Raw genomic sequence first — 25,683 nt, forward strand, 5'->3', positions numbered from 1 at the left:
ATTACATGAGCAAAGGGGAGTCGGTTTAAAGAGGAAGTGATGAAAGTGACTTTGCTGCCAGGTAGGTGTTCTGATATGTAAAAGAGCTGCTTGTACTACTACAATACTCATAAAAGAGTGCGTTTCAACATCTTATGTGACTCCCTGAAGTATTTTTATTCTGTCTGTTCAAATATAAAAGAAGTCCCTGTGTCTGAGACTGTCAGAAACGCAGTAGACAGAGAGAAAAAAGGAAGGTGTAAGTGCTTTGAGGCACAGGAGGAGGATAGGGAGATGCTGACAGCACTACACTGTGACAGTCCTTCTACATCGTGCAACTCTAACACTCACTCTAACACTTTACTGGCTGATGGAAAAGTGTGTGCGCACACACAGACGCACACACCTACACTCTCCTAACCACGTCATTACCTTAGTTATAAAGTTGCATCAGCAGTCTGAGTGTTATTAATAGCTCTCAGCGTTAAGAGGCATCAAGCTCTGTACATGTAATAGTAACTCTAAATAATTCCGTTTCGTCTCACCTTCACAGTAATGAATTTTCCCTTTTGTCGCATGATCCTGACAAACGCTGAGATGTGCGTTCAAAAACTCACACACACAAAGCTCATAAGCACGCACTCCAAGAAATAAAGCCAAAACACTTCTGTGGTTGTTAAAAAAAAGGATGACTTCTACCTGAAATAAAAATAATGTATTAATCTGTCGCTTAATAAAATGATGGTTATGTACATACATAGTTCTGATTTATTTAGGACACTATTTAAGAGTTTACTGAATGTTACACTGCGACAGAGTGCTTTTGTATCGTATAAAGCACATAAGATGAAAAAGTTCAGCCAATATCGTAACTTTGTTGCTAACTTTATTGATGAATTGCTATTATGCTATTATGGATTCATCGAAACCTTCTTAAACTACACAAGAGCAACAGGAAAATCTATCCCACCAACACAGCAGATTCTTCTCAGGAATCTTCCGGTAAAGAGCTCCATTCATCATTCCTTCAATTAAATGAAGTCTTGAGTTAATACTGATGTCTGGTGTAAATTTCATGTGAATAACCTTAATGGAAATATATTCACTGAAAAAAATCTTGACGCGTTCGATACTTATTTCCCCCCTATGGTATGTGCTCGAAACATACATTTCAGAGTGACATATTGTGATGAATACTGAAAATTCCGCCCCGCTCGTGCAACTCTCGTACACGTGTCTGTGGAGCCTGTAATTCCTGAATTACAGCTGAGCTCTGAATACCAACGTGTACGTTTTCTGTGTTAACTTCTTACTATGTACACGTCACAACTGTAAATATGGCTTTTTTATTATTACACTGCATTATCGTGTCTATGGCGACAGTGCAGTGTGTTCTGGTCTGATTACATACTCAGTGTGAGAAAGCACAGCAGGCAAGCAAGTCTTTTTTTTTTCCATCTCAGTATGTCAGTGTGACGAAGGAGTCAGAGTCAGTTGCTCGGGTTCCTCTGGAGAGAGAAAATCTCTCGGTTCTGCGTCTGGATTGAATGGGAAGGAGGGAAGGAGGGAAGGAGGAGGAAGGGAAGAGTGAAAAGGGAAGATCAAACAGACTGCTTGATTAGAGACGAGAGGTTTATTGTGTTGGAGCCTATAGAGAAAATGTCTTTCTTTCAATAGGATTATAGTGTGACTGAAGTCAAGGTTAAGGTCCTGTTTTGTGTAAAAGTCTAAGCGCTCATGCATTCTCACGTTCTGTAGCCTTCTCTCTCTCTCTCTCTCTCTCTCTCTCTCTCTCTCTCTCTCTCTCTCTCTCGTGTCTCTTGTGCATGGCTGTGTCCTGTTTCTGTCACTTTTATTTGCTTCTGTGTGTGTGCCCCATTTAGTGAATGTAGGTTTTCCTGTCTTTCTCCAAAGCTTAATTAAAAGGACATATTTTATGTAAAGTGAGCACCTCATGCTTTCAAGTATTTCTGTATTAATTAATAATGTTCTTGAGTGTCCTGGACCTTTCCATCAAGTTTTCAGTAAGCTAAACTAATCCATCACTACTATCAGTTGGCCTGGAAGCCCTTTTAAAGATAGCAGGTGGTCCTAGACTATGGAATAAATGAGATTGAATAATTATGATAAATGGTTAAATAGGTTATAATGATCAGCCATGAGGTGACATCCTTGTCCAATAATATCCAAATGACATTAAGGCCCGGGTTTACTCTTTAATATGTTTAGAATTTGTGTGTGCATTTGATAAATTGTGTATTCCATTTGCTTTTTTGTTTGTGTGTAACACAGATTAAAGACAGTCAGATGTGTTGGAATAATATGATATGAATGTAAATGAGTGTACATATGAATGTGTAATGAGAAGCTTTTAAAATCTTTTAGCATTAAACGTGTTAAACTTCAGTGAATATTTGATATAAAGTTTAGGATCTCTTTTGTTGGAGTTCTCAAGTTTATACATTATTACGTATGCCAAACTTTAGTAAATCAGAGCCACATTGAATGAAAGAAGCTGCAGATGCTACATTGTCAATCCTCCATCAGAAGGTTTGTTTTCTAACAGCACCATCGCACTGTCTTCTTCATTCTGGCTGGCTACTTATAACTCTCAGATCCAGTAAAAATCAAAACCTGATGAAGTTCTGTTTGATCTGCACTCAGCCTCAAAGCAATGTGGCGTAATTATGGCATCCATCACTCGCTTTGTCCTTTCAGTATGATGTTTTTTAAAATAATAATAATAATTAGGTTTTTAATCCAAGTAATACATCATTCAGATTGACAGCCTTCATATATACAACTAAATAGTACATTGATCAAATTTTTCCAATGGGCATCCAACTAAGGAGAATGATGCAGGAGGCAAAAGCTTCTCAATTTCTGGTTGGTTGTCTGTTCAATACATTTGGAGAACAATATAATTAATTCTGGAATAAGATTGATATATGGATGGATGGATGGAAAGACTTTATTGATCCCCATGGGGAAATTTGAGATAAAATACAAGGGGCATGCTGTTATAGGAAAATCATCAATGGTAAATGGTCTGCATTTATATAGCGCTTTTATCCAAAGCGCTTTACACTGTGTCTCATGCACCCCATTCACACACACCAGTGGTAGCAGAGCTGCCATGCAAGGCGCTAACTTGTCATGAGGAGCAACTTGGGGTTCAGTGTCTTGCCCAAAGACGTTATAGGAAGGTATGTGGAGTGAGTCATGTGGGCCAGGAATCGAACCGCCAACCCTACGATTAGTGGACAACCCGCTCTACCACCTGATCCACAGCCGCCCAATCAATGACGGGTTGATATGATACATTACCACCACAAAAAGGATTATTTTCAATGCTATTTCAATAACAGTCGGGGCATGGCGGCTTACTGTGTAACACATTTTCCTCACACCTCTGGGGTTTGGGCGTTCAAATCCCTCCTCCGCCCTGTGTGCACGGAGCTTGCATGTTCTCCCTGTGCTTTGGGGGTTTCCTCCAGGTACTCCCCCAGTCCAAACACATGCCTTGTAGGCTGATTGGCATCTCCAGATTGTCCGTAGTGTGTGAATGTGTGTGCGATTGTGTCCTGCAATGGGTTGGCACCCTGTCCAGGGTGTCCCCCACCTCGTGTCCCGAGTTCCCTGGGATAGGCTCCAGTCTCTCCCACAATTCTGTGTAGGATAAGCGGTATGGAAAATGGAGGGATGGACGGATGGTTTTCACTAACAGCACGTACTGAAATGTTTTATTTCTCCTATACTACAGCGACTTTTCATCTATTCCAAATTTGTATTAATTAAAGAACAAAACATCATTTTTTAAAATGTTTTATCAGTTTGTAGTTACGTGGAACATCTACAAGAAAGGTTGGGTCCTGTAATCGCTTATGTTATGTTATGGCTGTTAAAACGAGCCATTCAATCATCAGTCTCACTTTTTTACTCTCTCGTGAAGTTAATACGACAAAAAAAATGGTACGTATTACCAATAAACTGCAAATTTGTCTTTCCTGAAGACTTTTCCATTTCCCTGTCAAAAACCTTACAGCTTTGCTTCTGACTGTAATAAAGCTCTGACATTCCTTTCATAAGTACAAAATAAATGTCTCCTGACAGAAAACTTCGCCATCTCAAAAATTACACAAATGTAGTAGTGTGTTTCTGCCATGCAAGTCCTTGTGTAAGTTGTTACTATTGAAATAATAACATAGAATGAGCGAATTAATATAAACCTCTGATCTGCCTTGCAGACGGAACTACTATCATAGCTGCTGTTACCGAAAACGAATCAACACTTTCAGACCAATCAGAATCAATCATTCAGTAGTGCTTTGGTGTAATCATTCTTATTGCACTGGGTATCATTTTATTCAATAAAATCCATTACATGTAATTCTTGTAGATGGATTGTGAAACAACTTCATAGAAGAGGAAAATTGTTCTTGGTAAAGAGCAAAAACATTTAGCTGCAGGCTCTGTGTGTAAAGAATCAGTACAGCTAGCGGATACTCAAATTTATGATCAGACAAACCCAGGAAATGTGTGTGTGTGTGTGTGTGTGTGTGTGTGTGTCTGTGCAGGGTTTGATGATAAGCAGAAGGTGAAGTTTGTGTGTGTGTATGTGTGCTTCTGCAGGGTTTAATGATAAGCAGAAAGTGAAGTTTGTGTGTGTGTGTGTGTGTGTGTGTGTATGTGTGCTTCTGCAGGGTTTAATGATAAGCAGAAAGTGAAGTTTGTGTGTGTGTGTGTGTGTGTGTGTGTATGTGTGCTTCTGCAGGGTTTAATGATAAGCGGAAAGTGAAGTGTGTGTGTGTGTGTGTGTGTGTGTGTGTGTGTGTGCTTCTGCAGGGTTTGATGATAAGCAGAAAGTGAAGTTTTTGTGTGTGTGTGTGTGTGTGTGTGTGTGTGTGTGTGCATGTGCAGGTTTTTATGGTAAGAGCTGTACAGATGCATGTCGGCTGAACCCGTGTGAGAACGAGGCTCGGTGCCACAGGAAGCCGAGCTCTTCTCACGGCTATGTGTGTGACTGTGGAGACAACCACTATGGCCAGTACTGCCAACACAGGTACACACACACACACACACACACACACATCATGGCACAGTTTACCATTATAAGCACTCACCCCTTCTCTCCCTTCTCTGGTAAATAAGCCTTGATCTAATTCTATAGAACTGCTATAATCCTAAGACCTGTTTTTCTGCCTGTTCTTCCATATTCAACCAAAACAAACAAACAAATAAACATACCCACTCACACTCACACACGCACACACACACACACACACACACACACACATTTTTGCAATCATGCACTTGCTCGCCTGTCCATGTTTCCATTACAGAATGTGAAATAGTTTGTATGAGTGGCTGCAGGTATTAAACTGTCTTGGTGTGCATGTCCGCGTGTGTGTGTGTGTGTGTGTGTGTGTGTGTGTGTGTGTTGCAGGAGTGAGCAACAGTGCCCCCGTGGTTGGTGGGGAAATCCTACATGTGGACCATGTCACTGTGATGTCAGCAAAGGCTTCGACCCAGACTGCAACAAGACCACCGGCCAGTGCCTCTGCAAGGTGCCAGCCCACACACACACACACACACACACACACACACACACACACACACACACACACACTGTTTGACCAGAGACATAAAAATATATAAAAAATAAAAATCTGCTATATATAGTTTTTTTTTTTTTTTACTGAGCAAACAAAAATTTGTCAGGTTCTTTATATTCACATCTTAAATATTATTCTCGTTTATTCTTAAATATTATTCACTCATATCAGCCAAGAACAGGAATCTGGTGCTACACTGGGCATCGGCTCACTGAAGCCAAACTGAAGATCAGGCGATATTTTTCCGTTATTTAACTATAGCCCTTGACCTGTCTCTGTATGAATTTATACGTTGCTTAGCTACCAGATTTGGCTGATTGACTAATTCATTGTATATTCCCAGGGAATTTCCCTGCAAGTTCAGACATACAGCACACATGGCTTTCATATCAGTTTCAGCTCAGCACGTAATCCCATGATCCAGCTGTGTCTGGCCATACAGCCACATAGAAAACAAGTGGAGTTCAATACAAATGTACACGTGCGCACACAAATAGTCCTCGAAGTAATTAATCTCTCATTATAACCCAACCTCTAATCCCAGTGTTAGAGCCTAATCCGTACATTCATGATTACCATTCTAATTCATTTCCATAAAGACACGAGGGTGTTGTTCTAGGAGAATTTTAGACGGCTTTGACGTACCGTATAAAAAGCTCCTGGAGATTATTCAACACAAGATTAAGCTTTGAAAGAGCTATCTCTCTTCACACGTGTGCGTACACACAGAGCCCTCGATCTCTTATCTCTAATCTGAACCCCTGCAATGCTGCCTGATGTCTGACCTTTTGAAATCTCTCTGTTCTGCTGGCAAAATCTGTCTTCTTTTTCTACTCAAACCCATTCTCTGCTCATGGCCACCTGGAAATCAGGTCTGGGGTAATATATTAGATGTGTATTCATTTGCAGAGGTAAAATAATAGCTTAATAATAATAATAATAATAATAATAATAATAATATGTATTTTGAAACTGTACCAATTCCAGAATTTCACATTTATTATTATATATGTAATGGTACAGGAACACTTCACATCATAACATTATTTACTGCATTAGTTAACATGAACACGCCATGAACTTCAGCATGAATAAACCATGGGTAATCAGTATCAGACCCCAACAGTAGCAGTGATGGGACTGGGGTGGAGACAGAACCATAACACAGACAGGCACATGGCAGTGTAAACAAAAAACATGTCTTGAACTGAAAATGTTTAAATAGTGCTCATGTGACATGCATATGTATAAATGGATTTACACCATGGTTTGTCTGAATACTCGATTCTGATTGGCTGGAAGGTGTGCGTTCAAACCGTATAATACAGAGGTATTTCGAGTCAGTTTAATCACCGTTCTAAATGAATGCGCTGCTTATAAACAACTGTAACCATAGTAACATACAGTTACAGTTGCACATTTGCATACAGTAGTTAAACACACGGCTTCATTATTAGCGAATAGATAACAGATAATAGAGAGAGAGATTCATAGATAATCTCTCTCTCTCTCTCTCTCTCTCAGTCTCTCTCTCTCTTTCTCTGTTTCTCTCTCTCGTCTCTCTATTTTTCTCTCTGTGTCTCTCTCTGTGTGTCTCTCTCTGTCTCTCTCTTTCTCTGTCTCTCTCTCGCTCTCTCTGTCTCTGTGTGTCTCTCTCTGTCTCTCTCTTTCTCTGTCTCTCTCTCTCTCTCTCTGTCTCTGTGTGTCTCTCTCTGTCTCTCTCTTTCTCTGTCTCTCTCTCGCTCTCTCTGTCTCTGTGTGTCTCTCTCTCTGTCTCTCTCTTTCTCTCTCTCTCTCTCGCTCTCTCTGTCTCTGTGTCTCTCTCTCTGTCTCTCTCTTTCTCTGTCTCTCTCTCGCTCTCTCTGTCTCTGTGTGTCTCTCTCTCTCTCTGTCTCTCTCTTTCTCTGTCTCTCTCTCGCTCTCTCTGTCTCTGTGTGTCTCTCTCTTTCTCTGTCTCTCGCTCTCTCTCTCGGTCTCTCTCTCAGTCTCTCTCTGTCTCTCTCTTGCTCTCTTTCTCTGTCTCTCTCTCTCTCTCTGTCTCTCTCTATTTTTCTCTCTGTCTCTCTCTGTGTGTCTCTCTCTTTCTCTCTGTCTCTCTCTTTCTCTCTTTCTCTGTCTCTCTCTGTCTCTCTCTGTGTGTGTCTCTTTCTGTCTCTTTCTCTCTGTCTCTCTCTGTCTCTCTCTTTCTCTGTCTCTCTCTGTCTCTCTCTATTTTTCTCTCTCTGTCTCTCTCTGCGTGTCTCTCTCTCTGTCTCTCTCTGTCTCTCTCTTGCTCTCTTTCTCTGTCTCTCTCCGTCTCTCTCTCTCTGATAACTATTTATTATAATTAATTCAAATAAATCAAGGCGTATCGCACTACTTCATCTCTGTGAATGATTTAGATCTAATGCCCCGTACATAAAATGACTAAGATTAACCGTTATTTTGAACTTTTCAGTCAAATTTTGTGCTGCAAACATCAATGACAGCTTTAACTTGTCACTGCTGGCAAGTGACCATGGTATAAGCGGGATAATCCACAGCTACGTCTGCATTACACCATTTTAATGCTTCGGGTCAGGTGGATCTTTGCCTCCACGTCGTGCATAAAAATCATGTAATGCACACCTAGCTTTGGATTATCCCTTTCTTAATCCTGTGTGTTTTCTATGTCTATGCCTGGATACAGGAATACAGGTGCAATGATAAGAAAAAGATTCTAAAACTATATGTGCTGTATCTTTGTTAAGGTCATTTTCACTACAGGTAGCAAAAATTACAGTTTGGTACACAGGGTTGCCAGAAAAACCAGATGTTTTGCAAGAAAATCCCGCAAAATGACAAGACCTTCAAAGCATAGCCTTCATTTTATTATTAGATACTTATTATAGCATAATCTTATTTTATTTCTAAGATGTAAGATTGAGACTATTTCCCGTAATAATGTAATTGTCTGACGTGCTTGTAGCAGCACCCTGCCAACTCTCCTCATCTTCTTCGTGACCTAATCAGTGTCACTGTCTGTTCTGCCAAGCCCCTTACCACTTCAGTGTGTGAGTGTGTGATAGTAGGCATTGGAGTCAAACAGACACACACTATTGCACACACACAGAGTAATTGGTTGCATCGTTAGCCTGTAAGGCATATGGTAATTGATTCACATGCATGAAGCCTTAATTAAGAGAGATTAGTTACGCTGTAAGATGTTACACTGCCTAAAGTAATGTTAGAGACTTTAGTCAGTGATACTGAGGCAGACTAGTGCTAAGCTTGTTGATTTATAATTGAGTTCTGGTTGTTTTATTCATAGTCTTTCTCATGATAGGTTAGTGTAGCTATGAATATTTATTTTGATCATTTCAGCTAGTAGAAATTAAAAAAGAAAAAAGAAATGCCTAGCATTTCCAGAAATGCTCTCTACAGCCATGGGTCTTAAAAGTTTGGGATCCAGGATTTGCTCATTTTGTTAGAGTGCTGGAAACCATTACCACCATTATTAAAGGTATCATGCATTTCAATAATGTTGACTGGAAACCAGTGACAATTTATATAAAAATGGGTTTACATTCAGAATTCAGAAAAAAAAAAAAGCCCAATGTTTCCAATAAACTGACAAAATATTACTGTGCATTTACATAACGCGTCGAATTATTTAAAAGTATTTTGAGCAAGATTTAACTTAGAATAGAATTTGAGTTGCTGCTTAACACAGGCAAGTTCAAATCAACAAGTAGTAAATTAAACCTGTACAGAATCTGATGTAACAATAGAGTACGTACAGAAATATGAACCCTGTATCGTACTTTTTATTGCTCAAAAAATCTCACAAATGTTTACAGTCACATCTCAGCTCATTTCTCTTATTTTAGTATTGGCAATCAAAGCCAGTAAAATCGCCAGCAGTTGAACTTGCAGTTTCACGACATTAAATAAGGAAATGGCATATTTCTTACTCAAGTAAGGAACCGAAATATTCATGAAAATTCTGATTCAGAAGAAAATACATGCGTCCCAAATCGCACACCTATGCACTATTGTACGCCATTTTGTAGTATATATAGTGTGGTTAGTGTGTTCACACTGAAAACCCCCCCAAAAATCGAAGTGCACTTTAAGTTCCCAGATGATGCATTCATTCAACTGAAAAAAATGAAGTGTGGAATGATGGACACTTCATGTACTCAGCGGTCGCAGCTTTCCTTACGTAGCGGATGGGGACGGGCTATATCAGGCTGAATGAAAAAATGATAATAATTCAAGATAGCCAGCAGCCAAAGCCACAACTACAACTTACTATGTTGATTTTAAATTGTGCAAGCAAAACTCACCTGCGGAGTCGATTACGCCTCCGTCTGACGGTGACTGAGGACTTGTTGGGCAGAAAGGAAACATTAACATAAACAGTAAAATGTACCAACTGATTTTTGTTATCTGTTTGGCTATTTCGCTAATGCTAGTGCTATCGCATTACATGCGTTTGATGTAATTTGACCTCGACCGGCAAACAGCATGTACTTCCAGTTAGTACAATACCGAAAGTATTCCCTTCTAAAATTCATACACTAGACGGCCGAGTGTATAGTGCATAGTATAAGTGTATAGTGTATAGTATGTCTGCTCGGACTTGAATATTTAGATCTTCCTCCTCCTCACACTGGAGAAACAGCAATATATCATTGCTCAAGCAAGTCAGTTAATGAATATAAATGCCCACCCGAGGAGGGGTCCTTCTCTATGAATATTAATCACTAGTGGTTGGCCTCATGGCTCTAGAAATGAGTTCTTATAGTTGTTAAATATGATACAAGTTAATAAGTAAGGAATAAAAGGCTTGGTTGTGTGCAGTTATAGGAAAGTAATCAATGATGGAGTGGTGCAAAGCAGCTTGATGAATTTTTACATAAATGTTAAATCAATATCTCCTCACAGAAAATGTCACCATTTCAACGATTATTCATTTTCTTATTAAAAGAGTAATCTGTTTATTATTAGACGTTGTATTATGTGGATTGTCTGCTGCATGTTCATGTGAATGAGCTATTAATATAGTAATGATAATGTATTCAAGTAACGTCTTTAAACCTAAATAAACCTGTGATTTGTCTTGCAGCTGGAACTACTGCCAATGTTATAGGATACTATTCACCTTGCTCTGTCTTTCTGTTTTGTCTGTGTATATGTTGTGTGTTGAACGTTGTGTTTTGTCTTTTGTCACATGCATATGGGTGTTTTGCATGTGTGTGTTTATTTGTTCATGGGGTTTTATCTGTCATTTTGTCTGTATGGTTGTCTGTGTATATTTACGCTTGGATGTCCGTGGACGTGTCCATTCCTGCTCATGCATGTGTATTTCTGTGTTGTGTGGCCGTATATGTTTCAGGAGTTCCATTATCGACTACGGGGCAGTGATGTTTGCCTGCCATGTGACTGCTACCCAGTGGGCTCCTTCACACGGTCATGTGACCCAGAGAGCGGCCAGTGCCAGTGTAGGCCGGGTGTGATTGGTCGGCAGTGCAACATGTGTGACAACCCTTTCGCTGAGGTCACACAGACTGGCTGCGAAGGTGGGACAGAGTGACACACACACATACACACACACACACACACACACACACACACACATACACGCACACATGCATGCACACACACGCACAAACACTTAATCCAGCTTCCTTTGGGTGATCCAGCCAGTTATTCATCCATGCAATAAAAAGCACCAGTGTTAAATTACTTCAAAATAATAATAAAATAAATCTATATATATCTCACAAAAGTTAATTTAACACTCATGATTTTGTGTCTCCATCTCCATCCGTGCAGATATTCATTCATCTTCTGATCTATTATCTATTTCTTCATTCCACTCTGCTTTAATCATTTATTTGTGATTTTTTTTTTCGCCATTTAAAGCATCCTGTGGAAGTGTTACTACGTTTGTGTGTGTTATTTTCCTGTCATAGGACACAGAACATGGGACACGATCAATAGAAGGACAAAAAAATCAGGCACAAGTTAAACGTGTTGGTGCGTATTGGTTTAGCAGAAAATAGGTCACCTGACAAAGAGCAGTGGAGTTGTAAAAAAAAAAAAAGGTGGGGGGGGGGGGGGGGGGGGGGGTTAGGAAAAAAACGAATACATTATCACAGATATGAGCTGTGTTGTAGTTCGGTCCAATTAAATCAACTCCTCTTATTTGCTTAATTTTTTTTTATATATTATGACATAGGATTAGATGTAGTTTATAGATCACAGGGTGATATTTCAGTAGTATAAATGGCCATCTGGCCTATATAACCATAGTAAATGTGGTTTCTGTGTTCATGCACTTTTATGGGTGTTCACTTGCATTTGTAAATCTAAAAGACATCCAATTTATAGCCGCTTATTCCTTGTCTCTCTGACAGCAATAAATTGAATGAGTCCTGTATTTAAATAAGGAATCAAACATTTCGCATGCGGTGTTCTAGGAAAATAGAACAAGGTGGTGTGATGCGGCCCAGCAAGAAGCGTTTTCTCCATTGCTACATTTATACCACAGAAGTGACATATGATTACATTATTAAACAATGTGTTACTTATTAAAAAAGAATTGTCATAATATTAAAACCGCTGACAAGGTGACGTGAATAACATTGATTATCTCGTTACAGTGGCACATGTCAAGGGGTGGGGTATATCAGGCAGCATGTGAATGGTCAGTTCTCGAAGTCGATGTGTTGGAAGCAGGAAAAATGGGCAAGCGTAAGGATTTGACAAGGGCTAAATTGTGCTGTCTAGACGACCGGGTCAGAGCATCTCCAAACAGCAGGGTTTGTGGGGTGTCCTGGTATGCAGTGGTTAGTACACAACTGCCACAACTGGCAGAGCTGCTGTTATGAGAAAAATCGTAATTAATTAATTTAATAATAATAATAATAATAATAATAATAATAATAGTAGTAGTAGTAGTAGTAGGAGTAGTAGTATTAGCTATTGTTATTATTATTATTATTATCAGTTTTCATTGAAAGAAATCAGTCAGTTGCATGTAGTCAGTAGTTGGGTGAACTAGCCGATTTATATTGCGTAATGTTTTGCTCTTGCATCTATTGTAAGACTGGCTCCTGAGCTGATAATGTACGTGACAGTGAGAAACTGAGCAAGTAAAACCCAACCAAATCAGCAACACACCAACATTATACCACAAAATATTACTTGCACTGTCTTATTGTCTTTAGGGTCAATTCTCCACCTTTACTTATCTGCATTACTGACATATCCCATTTAAAAAAAAAATGTTTTAAACAACTATTCATCCCTCTGTGCTCCACAGTGATCTATGATGGCTGTCCAAAGATGATCACCATGGGCATCTGGTGGCCCAGGACCAAGTTCAACATGCCAGCTGTGGTGCCCTGTCCCAGAGGTTCAGTAGGTGAGTGTTTGTGTTCATGTTCGTGTTCCTGTGCTGCCTGGTTTAAACAGATACTCTTTAAAACACAGAATGTGTAGATGTGTGATGTTACCACATAATGTTCTAAACTGATTACACTGATAATTGTGTGTTTGTGTTGTAGGAGCTGCTATTCGTCACTGTGATGTAGACCGAGGCTGGCTGGAGCCTGATCTCTATAACTGCACTTCTCCTGCTTTTGTTGAGCTCAACACAGCGGTAGGAGATCAACACACACACACACACACACACACACACGCCTCTTTTGTACCTCATTCAGAACACATCCATTTCTTGCAAGACTACTAATACAGATTAATACAGTGTGTGTGTGTGTGTGTGCGCGCAGCTGGAAGCCGTTGAAAGGAACGAGACGGTACTGAACACCATCACTGAAAAGAAGCTGGCCCATCAGCTGCGTGACGTCACCGAGGCAACTACCCGTCTCTACGGCAATGACCTCCAGATTGCCGAGAGACTGTTGTCCCGCCTCCTGACCTTTGAGAGCCTCCAAACAGGTTTCGGTTTAACGGCCACGCAGGACGCTCACTTCACTGAGGTGAGAATACGCACTGCACACGCACACACACACACACACACACACACAGTTCTCCAGTTCTCTGTGTTTATATTTCCGTCTCTCTCGCTGTCTCACTGTCTCTGTTTCACATGATCTCATTCCTTATCATCTCTCTGTGTCCCTCTCCTCTTCTCTGTCTCTTGCTCTTCTTTTTTCTATCCCTTTCTCTTTGTACTTCTGCTTCTATACTCCTTTCCCCTTCCTTTTTCTCTCTTTTTCTCTGTCTCTATTTGCTTTTTTTCTTCCTCCTTCTTTGCTTTTCTCTCTCATTCTCCTCTACTTTTCTTTCTCTCTGTCTCTTCCCCTCTTTTTGTCATTCTTCCCTCCTTCAACCTCGGTTCTTCTTTCTCTACCGCGTTTCATGTGTCATCTCTCAATTCATTTCTCCTCCATCTGCCCCTCTGTATTTCTCATTTTTCTTCTCCTCCGATTTTTATCTCATTGTTTTGCTCCTTCTCTCGATCCCCCTACTTAATTCTCTTCCTTCACTTACTTCCTCTCTCTATCTTTCTCGTTTCCTTCTCCTCAAACGCAACATCTGTATTTCCCCCTCCTCATCTTTTGGTCTCACCTTATCTCTAACTCCCAACTCTTTTTCTCTCCCTCTTTCTACCTTTTCCTATATCGCCCCTCTCCTCCCTCTGTGCAGAATATGCTGCGAGCGTGCAGTGTGTTACTGAGCCCGGGCACCGCAGGGTTGTGGAGGTCTCAGGGTTCAGCTCAGAGTGGAGCAGCGGGCCTGGTGGATCTGTTAGAGCAATACTCACGCACCCTCGCCCAGAACACCAAACACACCTACCTCAATCCTGTAGCTTTGGTGGCACCCAATATAGGTCAGTCACAAACACACACACACACACACACTCCATACACTCTCTCCAAACAGCTCACACTAATCCCAGTTATATATCATGCAGCTGAATACTAACACTAGCTGTGTTTGTGTTAATTGCAGTAATGACTGTGGACCACGTGGAGAACCACACACACGTGCGGAAACGTTTTCCTCGCTATCACAGCACGATGTTTCGTGGGCAGACCCTCTGGGATGCACACACACATGTAGTGCTGCCACCTAGTGCCCTGGTGCCTCAGCGCAACTACTGTGAGTAAACAGACAAAAGTCGTACTTGACACTTTTATACCTTCTCACTGCGTATTGTTATCGTTTTTATTGATTTCAATATTGTTTGCTTTATTTTCAGCCCCGTTTAGTCTGCAGGCCAATCAGACGCCAGAGGTGCCAGCAGCACGACGAACTGGCTGGCCGAATAATTCACCCTTCACCATTGTCATCGTCCTGATATACCGCAGCCTAGGAGCTGCCCTTCCTCCCAAATACCATACAGACCGTCGTGGAGTCAGGTGTGTGTGTGTGTGTGTGTGTCTGTGCGTGTCTCAGTGTATATCCATCTTAAATTTTATTTCTAAATACCACACCAACTGGGTACAAGGGAGACAAAACATGTCCATGTGAGCATATTCCAGCTTGATGTCCGTGTAGGCGCAAGTTTAACACCAACATTTTGCTGATTTGTTTGGGAATAAGGTTGTTTTTGTTTTGTTTTTATTTCGTGGTCAAAAAATGGATTCTCAAAATGAATAAACTTTTTTTGTTCATTCCTGCGAACAGTTTTCTGGAGGCCACATATTAAGTGTGACGCTTATTCATTTGCAAGCTCAAGTTACGCAATTCATGGCCAAGAATTTATGTCTTGGACACAACTTAACAGTAAATCAGTAAAACAGTAAATCATGCAAGAGAGAGCATACTCTCTCTCCCCTGTCAATCACAGCAACACTAGCCAATCATGGGTGTCTGTGAGCTCCTGATTGCGTAAGAGGGTGGATAGCACTTTCTTCCAAATGAATTATGCCTCCCTGTGAAGCAGATGAGCAGCAGATTGAAAAGATGCAAAAGAGTGGCTGGCTTTAGGTGTCTTGGAAGTAGATGAAAAGAGCGGCTAGTTTTAGGTGTCTCGGTGAAAGCATGTGATGGCCTTCACTCTCCTGAGTTGGTCACTCTCATATGATATGGGTGGAAATTGACCAAGACCAAATTAGGGAGAAAGTGCCCTAAGTGTGTCTGTCCTCGCCTGCAGGTTGCCACGTCATCCAGTTCTAAACTCTCCTGTAGTGAGTGTATCAGTGTATAATAACCACTCGTTTGTGGAGGGTTTCCTGGAGTCGCCCGTTATGCTGGAGTTCCGTCTCCTCGAAACGAGCAACCGCAGCAAGCCTCTGTGTGTGCAGTGGAACCACACCAGCCCGTGAGTTTCTCAGACTGTGTGCATGACCAAACAATCTGTGTGATGTTTAGGAAGTTATGGACTATCGGTGCCATTTAAAATCAGTCTTTGTATATGAAAATGCTCACATTATTTCCTGTACCTGTGTGTGTGTGTGTGTGTGTGTGTGTATGTGTAGAGTGTCAGCAGGAGGATGTTGGACAGTGCGGGACTGCAGTGTTGTCTATAGAAACATGTCACACGTGCGCTGCCAGTGCCATAAACTAGGCACCTTTGGAGTGTTAATGGACAGCTCACAAAGAGAGGTAACACACACACATACACAGCTCACACAACAAAAAGAAATTAATCAATAAAAGGAATTATGTAAATGTGTATGATTGCTGATGTGTATGATTGCTGAACAAGGGTCTGTGATAAAGCTCAAAGAAAGCTTAATTCATTTAATCATTAATCATATCATTTTCTTTCTCTCTCTGTCTTCCTTTCCTCTCTCTCTCTCTCTCTCTCTCTCTGTCTGTCGGTGAGCAGCAATTAGAGGGTGACCTGGAGACTCTCGCCATAGTAACATACACATCTCTATCCGTTTCCATGGTGGCACTGTTGCTAACGGTTACAGTGCTCTCCTGTCTGAGAGAACTGAAGTCGAACACACGCAGTATACACTCCAATATGGCTGCCGCTACATTCCTCTCTCAGCTCACCTACCTGCTGGGCATCAATCAAACCGAGCAACAGGTGAGTGAGGGAGGGAGGGAGGGAGAAAGGGATAAGTCAGTGACTGAGTGATGAGTGAGTGAGTGAATGACAGATTGAGTGATGAGTGAGTGACTAAGTGATAAGTGAGTGACGGAGTGATGAGTGAGTGAGTGACAGATTGAGTGACTGAGTGAGGGATGAGTGAGTGACTAAGTGATAAGTGAGTGAAGAGTGAGTGTGTGACTGAGTGACTGAGTGAGTGACTGAGTGAGTGACTGATTGACCGTATCAGTGAGTGATGAGTGATTGAGTGAGTGAGTGATTGACCGTATCAGTGAGTGATGAGTGAGTGAGTGAGTGACTGATTGACCGTGTCAGTGAGTGATGAGTGAGTGAGTGAGTGAGTGATTGACCGTGTCAGTGAGTGATGAGTGAGTGAGTGAGTGAGTGATTGACCGTGTCAGTGAGTGATGAGTGAGTGAGTGAGTGAGTGATTGACCGTGTCAGTGAGTGATGAGTGAGTGAGTGAGTGACTGATTGACCGTGTCAGTGAGTGATGAGTGAGTGAGTGAGTGAGTGATTGACCGTGTCAGTGAGTGATGAGTGATTGAGTGAGTGAGTGATTGACCGTGTCAGTGAGTGATGAGTGATTGAGTGAGTGACTGATTGACCGTGTCAGTGAGTGATGAGTGAGTGACTGAAGAGTGATCGAGTGAGTGACTGATTGACCGTGTCAGTGAGTGACTGAGTGAGTGACTGATTGACCGTGTCAGTGAGTGAGTGAGTGAGTGAGTGAGTGAGTGACTGAATGACTGATTGACGGTGTCAGTGAGTGATGAGTGAGTGAGTGAGTGAGTGAGTGATGAGTGAGTGAGTGATGACTGAGTGAGTGATTGAGTGAGTGACTGATTGACCGTATCAGTGAGTGATGAGTGATTGAGTGAGTGACTGATTGACCGTGTCAGTGAGTGATGAGTGAGTGAGTGATGAGTGACTGAGTGACTGAGTGAGTGACTGATTGACCGTGTCAGTGAGTGATGAGTGAGTGAGTGATTGACGGTGTCAGTGAGTGAGTGAGTGATGAGTGAGTGAGTGACTGAGTGAGTGACTGATTGACGGTGTCAGTGAGTGATGAGTGAGTGAGTGATGAGTGAGTGAATGATGAGTGAGTGAGTGATGACTGAGTGAGTGACTGAGTGAGTGACTGATTGACTGTGTCAGTGAGTGATGAGTGAGTGAGTGAGTGAGTGACTGATTGACGGTGTCAGTGAGTGATGAGTGAGTGAGTGACTGAGTGATGAGTGAGTGAGTGATGACTGAGTGAGTGACTGAGTGAGTGACTGATTGACCGTGTCAGTGAGTGAATGTTGTTGAAGTGAAGGCTGTTATGGACGTAGAAATCATTAAAAGTCAGTCTAATGTTATAGACATATACATGCTACCCAGCGCAGTGTAAATGTGTATTAGCAGTTGGATATACGTATTACAGACAATATCATTCAAATGAATGATATTCATTTGAACACTGCTCTCACAGCCATTGGCACAGAGAGCACCATCAATCACACTGAATATTACGCTGTGACTCAGATTTGAGTAAAATGCTTTTGTCTGAGGTACACACACAACCAAGCAGCCACACACACACTAATACACACACACACTTTTCCCTGGAGTGCAGCATACTCGCAATAAACACTTGCAAGTGATGAGTTAATAAATTCTGTGTGTGTGTGTGTGTGTGTGTGTGTGTGTGTGAGCGTGTTATCATTGTCTTTCATCTCATTCATGATTAATAGTTTTTCAGAGCTTGAATTGCAGTTTTAGTGACATTTCAACTAAAATAACAGAAAGCACTAGTTTCGTGCACAGCTTGAATGTCTCAAAATCGAGAACAAATACCATGGTGGCATACTAAAAATAATTCAGTCACGGTGTGTAGTGTCAGACAGACTCAGTAGTCTTGCTGTCAGTTTGATGGATGACAGGCTTGCATACGTTCTGCACTTTCCACCCACTTGGGTTAAAATTAAGTGCACCTCCATTAATGTAGTGTATTTTTCATTGGCCATATTTGGTTGTCATTGACTTAGAGTTGTAGATTAATTCTAATATGAAGATAACATGAAATCATGGAGCTAAATCAATGCATCTGATACTATGCAGGGATGCTGAATTGTAACCATGACAACCAACATAAAGCCAGTTTAAGTTACCCCTATGCCTTTGATATCACACTGCGAAGGGAGCATGAATTTTAACAGTAGTTTCGCTGGAGAATCCCTGACTGGGACTTCATCTTTCAGGTCTTTCAGGTCCTCAATATGAAATGACTTGAGTTTTGACTTTCACAAAAAAATGTAATGAAATTTGTCCAAAGCCTTTTTGTAGTGAGTCTTTATACATAACTTTACACAAACCCAGGAGCTCTCGTGGAATATGATTGTTTTTTATTCTGTTTCCTGAAAGAACATTTTCAAGAATGCAACATTTCTTGTGTAAATATTCCTTATGAAAAGTTTATGAATAAATCTGCTCACATACAGTTCGTAAATGAGGCCTAGTACAGTATCTCACAAAAGTGAGTACACCCCCCACATTTTTGTAAATATTTGATTATATCTTTTCATGTGACAACACTGAAGAAATGACACTTTGCTACATTGTAAAGTAGTGAGTGTACAGCTTGTGTAACAGTGTAAATTTTCTGTCCCCTCAAAATAACTCAGCACACAGCCATTAATGTCTAAACTGCTGGCAACAAAAGTGAGTACACCCCTAAGTGAAAATGTCCAAATTGGGCCCAATTAGCCATTTTCCCTCCCCGATGTCATGTGACTTGTTAGTGTTACAAGGTCTCAGGTGTGAATGGGGAGCAGGTGTGTTAACTTTGGTGTCATCGCTCTCACACTCCCTCATACTGGTCACTGGAAGTTCAACATGGCACCTCATGGCAAAGAACTCTCTGAGGATCTGAAAAAGGTATTGTTGCTCTACATAAAGATGGCCTAGGCTATAAGAAGATTGCCAAGACCCTGACACTGAGGTGCAACACGGTGGCCAAGACCATACAGCGGTTTAACAGGACAGGTTCCACTCAGAACAGACCTCGCCATGGTCGACCAAAGAAGTTGAGTGCACGTGCTCAGCGTCATATCCAGAGGTTGTCTTTGGGAAATAGATGTATGAGTGTGGTCTGCATGGCTCTCGTCCCAGAAGGAAGCCTCTTCTAAAGATGATGCACAAGAAAGGCCGCAAACAGTTTGCTGAAGACAAGAAGACTAAGGATATGGATTACTGGAACCATGTCCTGTGGTCTGCTGAGACCAAGATAAACTTATTTGGTTCAGATGGTGTCAAGCGTGTGTGGCGGCAACCAGGTGAGGAGTACAAAGACAAGTGTGTCTTGCCTACAGTCAAGCATGGTGGTGGGAGTGTCATGGTCTGGGGCTGCATGAGTGCTGCCGGCACTGGGGAGCTACAGTTCATTGAGGGAACCATGAATGCCAACATGTACTGTGACATACTCAAGCAGAGCATGATCCCAGCATGTATTCCAGCATGATAACGACCCCAAACACACCTCCAGGATGACCACTGCCTTGCTAAAGAAGCTGAGGGTGAAGGTGATGGACTGGCCAAGCATGTCTCCAGACCTAAACCCTATTAAGCATCTGTGGGGCATCCTGAAATGGAAGGTGGAGGAACACAAGGTCTCCAACATCCACCAGATCTGTGATGTGGTCATGGAGGAGTGGAAGAGGACTCCAGTGGCAACCTGTGAAGCTCTGGTGAACTCCATGCCCAAGAGGGTTAAGGCAGTGCTGGAAAATAATGGTGGCCACACAAAATATTGACACTTTGGGCCCAATTTGGACATTTTCACTTAGGGGTGTACTTACTTTTGTTGCCAGCGGTTTAGACATTAATGGCTGTGTGTTGAGTTATTTTGAGGGGACAGTAAATTTACACTGTTATACAAGCTGTACACTCACTACTTTACAATGTAGCAAAGTGTCATTTCTTCAGTGTTGTCACATGAAAAGATATAATCAAATATTTACAAAAATGTGACGGGTGTACTCACTTTTGTGACATACTGTACCTCTTCCTAAATGAATTTCCAGTACTCTCAATGGTTGTTTACGTAGAAAACAAATTTTTTATGGGCTTGTTTATTCTCATGTCATCTTTGGCATAATGGTACATCATTATTTTCCACTTTATCACTCCAGTTGGTTTATTGTCTGCACAGAGTGTGTTTCCGTGTCATCCTGCTTTTCTTTTACATCATTCAGTCACGCTCCTGCATTCTGACTGACATCCTATATTCTCCACACTTGTGTTTTCTTTCTCAGTTTTTGTGCACAGTGGTAGCGATCCTGCTGCATTATTTCTTCATGTCAGCGTTTGCCTGGATGTTTGTGGAGGCTCTGCACATTTACCGCATGCAGACTGAAGCACGAAACATCAACTATGGAGCCATGAGGTTTTACTACGCCATTGGCTGGGGAGTGCCTGCTATTATTACTGGTAGATACACATACACATGCAAAAGAAATAAAAATAAAGGCGATTATAGGACTTTCTATTTAAATCAAATATAATGACTAAAGATTATTTAAGAGCTTTAGCACTTATTACAAGAGTAAAATACTGCCTAATGCTGGCCAGGGATAAGCTTTCATTAACATTTGTCAAAGGTGTGTTGTCTCTCCAATAAAACTGCATGAGATTAGCCTTTTAAAGTTTATATGTGTGGAAGTCAGCAGTCAGGGAGTTACTGAGGTCAAATCACTACTGGTTTGCCCTTGAGCAAGACCATTGACCCTCATAATTTCTGCGGATACTGCACAATGACTTTTTGACCCCAGCCTCTGAGACTGAAGCCAGCAATCCTGAATTAGCATTTAACCAAAGTCTTTTCTGCAGTAGTTAAAGTGACAGACGATTTTACACTGTGTTCACATTTCAGACTCTCCTAAAGCTTGGTTTGTTTGTTATATGATAGTATCTCGCACTGACACTTTCACATTTACTCAGAAGTATGTGTATATAAGGCTTTACTCACTTTATATCCAGTGTTATAGAACATGTTTATGGTTATTTCTATTATTCGGAATACTCTTGCTTTTTGATCTATCTACCTATCTATCTATCTATCTATCTATCTATCTATCTATCTATCTATCTATCTATCGGTCTATCTATCTATCTATCTATCTATCTATCTATCTATAATCTATATATCTATCTACCAACCTATCTATCTATCTATCTATCATAATTAGGCATACAATAAGCATAGTATTATTACATTTATATGTATTATATATGTATCGTATACCACAGTGCTGCTGAATTCTCAAATTTGATTGGTCAGAAGATTTTTTTCTGACAGTAGAGCTGACTGTAACGAAAATCACAGGTTTATTTTAATGTGCTTGTTCTAATACGTTAACATTTCCATAATAACAGCTCATTCACAGTTTCTTTTATGCCAGCTGTGCCACAAAATCTAAGACTAATAATAAACTAGGGTTAAATTTGTTATTTAGCAAATAAAACGATTCACTTTCTGTAAGGAGATGTTTAATCAGCATTTTTTGGAAGGAGTCTCCAGTATCAGCACTTTGTAACAATCAGACATTTTCTGCCATAGGAAAGTCTTTAGGACAGAGGGCTTTTCAGTTACTCGATAACAAGCTGCATTTCTTGTCTTTTTTTTTCTTTCTTCCTGAGGAAATAAAAAATAGAAGCTGGTGAGGGAACGACTGTTATATTGCAATTATAACATACATGATAACAAGAACTAGTTTAGTTGATGTTCCACAATGTTAATGTAGCTATAAATGGAAACAAAGTAAATGGACATAGTTACCATAAAATACTATAGTATATCTATGGTTAAACATTTAATAAACGCTGGCAGATATGACTTTATATGTACAAACAAGAAGTGTAGTTTTTTATGATAAAAAAGGCGTTCCACAAGTTTATTCGCCTCATTTTTTTTTCCCAATTATTTATTTACCTCACTGGCAATTTCACAGGACTAGACTTGTGCATGTTTTAACAAGAATAAAAATCATTGACTTGTTTAGCCTTCAGATCATCTGTGCATTGGTTACATTCCCAACCTTAAAATTCATCTCCTGATTCAGAAAATGTGTTTAAAAATGCATCGGGCAGATAAAATCAGGTGAAAATCCTGTAGTGTGTGCCCGGTGTTAAAAACATATTTTATCCAGAACTAAAATGTACACAGGCAAGACCCAAGACCCATGTCTAGTATTGAACTCCACCTAGAAAGAAGGGGGCATTTATTTTTTGGACAAACTAGTTATATATTAATGTTTCGAGTATATGATATGTACTGACATTTATGTATCTCTGTTCTAGGACTGGCTGTGGGTCTGGACCCAGAAGGTTATGGGAACCCTGATTTCTGCTGGATCTCCCTTTATGATAAACTCATCTGGAGTTTTGCTGGACCCATCGTCATTGTTATTCTGGTACGCTAAACTCTGCAACTCATTATTTTATTCAAAGCCAGCTCAGAGCTACATCGGGGTCATCAAGATCATCCGTATAGCCTTGATTAAACCCACAGAGTTAATATTTAACTTGCTATTAGTTCTGTATTGTGTATGAGTGCATAAAAGTTTCAGCATGTGACTCACGTTTATTTCCCCCTGCTGATATCACCTAGATGGGTAGCTTCACTGAAATGGATTGGGAAGCATTCTTCAAACACTGATTTTTATTTAGTAAATCAAGTAATCACAGAGAGGTGATGAGGCAAGGCTTACTTCTGAAGAACATTGTTTTCTTGCCTCCATTGCCTTTGTCGTGTTCGTTAGTGGTGTTGACCCAGATTCCTGTAAAGCCGTTTAGTGACTGCTGAAACCGCTATACAAATACATTCAAATTGAATTGAATAAAACGCAGTTAAATTCCAGCGTGGAGCCAAATCCAGGCATTGTAGTGGAAATAATGATGCTTGACTTTACTGTAATTGGCCTGTGGACATATGGTCCACCGCATCTTGCCAGACTAGGGAAGTCTAGTATGAAGGAGAGATTTGTGTCATTTTACTATAAATCATGTCAATGTCATATATAAGACATCTATCCACCCACCCATCCAATCATCAATCTATCCTTCCATGCATCCATCCATCTATCCATCCCTCCATTTATCCATCCATTTACCTATTCATCATATTTATCATTCTTCCTTTCATCCATCCATCCATCCATCCATCCACCCATCCATTCTTCCATCCACCATCCATACATTTATCCTTTCTTCCATTCATCCATCCATCCATCCATCCATTCTTCCATCCATCATCCATTTATCCATTCTTCCATTCATTCATCCATCCATCCACCCATCCATTCTTCCATCCACCCATCCATACATCCATCCATTTATCCTTTCTTCCATTCATCCGTCCATCCATCCATCCATCCATCCATCCATTCCTTCATCCATCCATCCATTTATCCATTCATCCATCCATCTATCCATCCCACTATTTATCCATCCATCCATCCATCCATCAGTTTATCTATGCATCCATTCTCCTATCCATCCATCCATCCGTCCATCCATCCATCCATCCATCAATGCATATGTGCAAACAAGTGCGTGTGTGTATGTGTGTGTGTGTTGGCATTATTAGTGTTGTAGAAAACTGACCTCTATGATACAACATACTACTGGCAAAACATGTTACTCTGTCCTAATAAATAAATAAATAAATAAACCAGTAATTTCTTTCTTTCTTTCTTTTTTCTTTCTTTCTTTCACAGATGAATGCAGGGATGTTTATGATGGTTCTACGTTTGACTTGCAATCCGTCTCAAAAGGAGACAAAGAAAGTGCCCGTAATGTGAGTTTTAAGCTATGCATACACACACACACACACACACAGAGAGAGAGAGAGAGAGAGAGAGAGACTCAGGAGAAGTTTTATTCTGCATGACTGGATGTCTTGTTTTTGCTCCAATTCTTCTGGTTACATAAGGGTCAGAGCTAACATTATTCAGTCAGACAGCTAGTCCCCTTTAGCTAACCTTCTCCTATGCTGCCAAATGAGCTGAATCAAAATCTTTAGTGATGAATTAATATGGATAATTTCCATTTTTCTTCACGCCTCAGTGCCACTATCCGCAGTGCCTTTCTCCTGCTGCTCTTGAGTGCATGTGTGTGGTTCTTTGGGCTAATGGCAGTCAATAACAGCATCCTGGCCTTCCACTACCTCTTCATCATCCTCTGCTGTATACAGGTGTGTGTATGTATGGCTTATATGAATGTTTATTGGAGAGCTTGTGTTATAATTGCATGATAATTATTGATTTTTTTTATTGTGTGAGTGTCTAATCAAGTGAGCGAATCTGTGTATTGAATAGTGTGTGAAATACGAGAGTGTGTGTGTGAGTATTGACCAGGATTTGGTATTATGGGTTAGGGTTTGGCAGTGCTGCTGGTCTTCACGCTGCTTAACTCGGAAGTGCAGGAAGCCTGGAAAGCAGCCTGCTCTGGCAAGAAGAGTCCCAGCGAAGACCCTCCCAGACCCCCTCAGATTACTGTAAACACACACACACACACACACACACACACACACACACACACACACAGAGAATGTATATCGACTATCAGTCAAAAAACATTTGAGCAGCTGGTGTGCTGTTATAGGAAACTAAGCTACAGGGTAGTGTAATGCCATGTTTATAATTTTCTTGTAACATCACGTCTCAAAGTGTTTTATTCCCTTTATACAACAGCAATTTATCAATCTTTTTTAATTAATTAAAGAAGATATTTTATCCAGTTGTAGTTCTGTTTAATGGAGTGGAACAGACATTTAAAAAAAAAAAAAACAACAACAAAAAAACCCAACAACTTCCTATCACTTATTTTATAGCAGCAATAGAAAGTTAAACAGTTACTCCTTCACTGGGCTTTTTTCTTCTCTTTCTTGAAGTTAATAAAACCAAAAAACAAGCAATTTGTCATGTTACTGAGAAACCAGAAAGTACAAAGCCTTCTGTTCTGAAGACACTCCTGTTGTAGAAAACAGTTACAAAGCTGGAGACTCCTTCCATAAATGTTAAATAAACATCTTCACCATATCTGCGG

General features: G+C 40.6%; 1 protein-coding gene across 3 annotated transcripts in view; it reads left to right on the forward strand.

The window, feature by feature from the left end:
* The window catches only part of celsr3 (cadherin, EGF LAG seven-pass G-type receptor 3), a 74,193-nt gene that overhangs the window by 39,218 nt on the left and 9,292 nt on the right, over positions 1-25,683 (forward strand). For all 3 annotated transcript variants that reach the window (XM_017468253.3, XM_017468251.3, XM_017468252.3), the window contains exons 14-30: positions 4,900-5,041; positions 5,426-5,546; positions 10,954-11,137; positions 12,886-12,987; positions 13,130-13,224; positions 13,355-13,564; positions 14,235-14,418; positions 14,541-14,690; positions 14,791-14,950; positions 15,688-15,855; positions 16,013-16,139; positions 16,366-16,572; positions 20,892-21,066; positions 22,936-23,048; positions 24,354-24,433; positions 24,703-24,829; positions 25,013-25,132. In XM_017468253.3, coding sequence (XP_017323742.1) covers positions 4,900-5,041; positions 5,426-5,546; positions 10,954-11,137; positions 12,886-12,987; positions 13,130-13,224; positions 13,355-13,564; positions 14,235-14,418; positions 14,541-14,690; positions 14,791-14,950; positions 15,688-15,855; positions 16,013-16,139; positions 16,366-16,572; positions 20,892-21,066; positions 22,936-23,048; positions 24,354-24,433; positions 24,703-24,829; positions 25,013-25,132 — 2,465 coding nt within the window. The remainder of the gene's footprint in view (positions 1-4,899; positions 5,042-5,425; positions 5,547-10,953; positions 11,138-12,885; positions 12,988-13,129; positions 13,225-13,354; positions 13,565-14,234; positions 14,419-14,540; positions 14,691-14,790; positions 14,951-15,687; positions 15,856-16,012; positions 16,140-16,365; positions 16,573-20,891; positions 21,067-22,935; positions 23,049-24,353; positions 24,434-24,702; positions 24,830-25,012; positions 25,133-25,683) is intronic.

Source organism: Ictalurus punctatus, chromosome 5 (assembly GCF_001660625.3).
Source record: "Ictalurus punctatus breed USDA103 chromosome 5, Coco_2.0, whole genome shotgun sequence".
Taxonomy (NCBI): domain Eukaryota; kingdom Metazoa; phylum Chordata; class Actinopteri; order Siluriformes; family Ictaluridae; genus Ictalurus; species Ictalurus punctatus.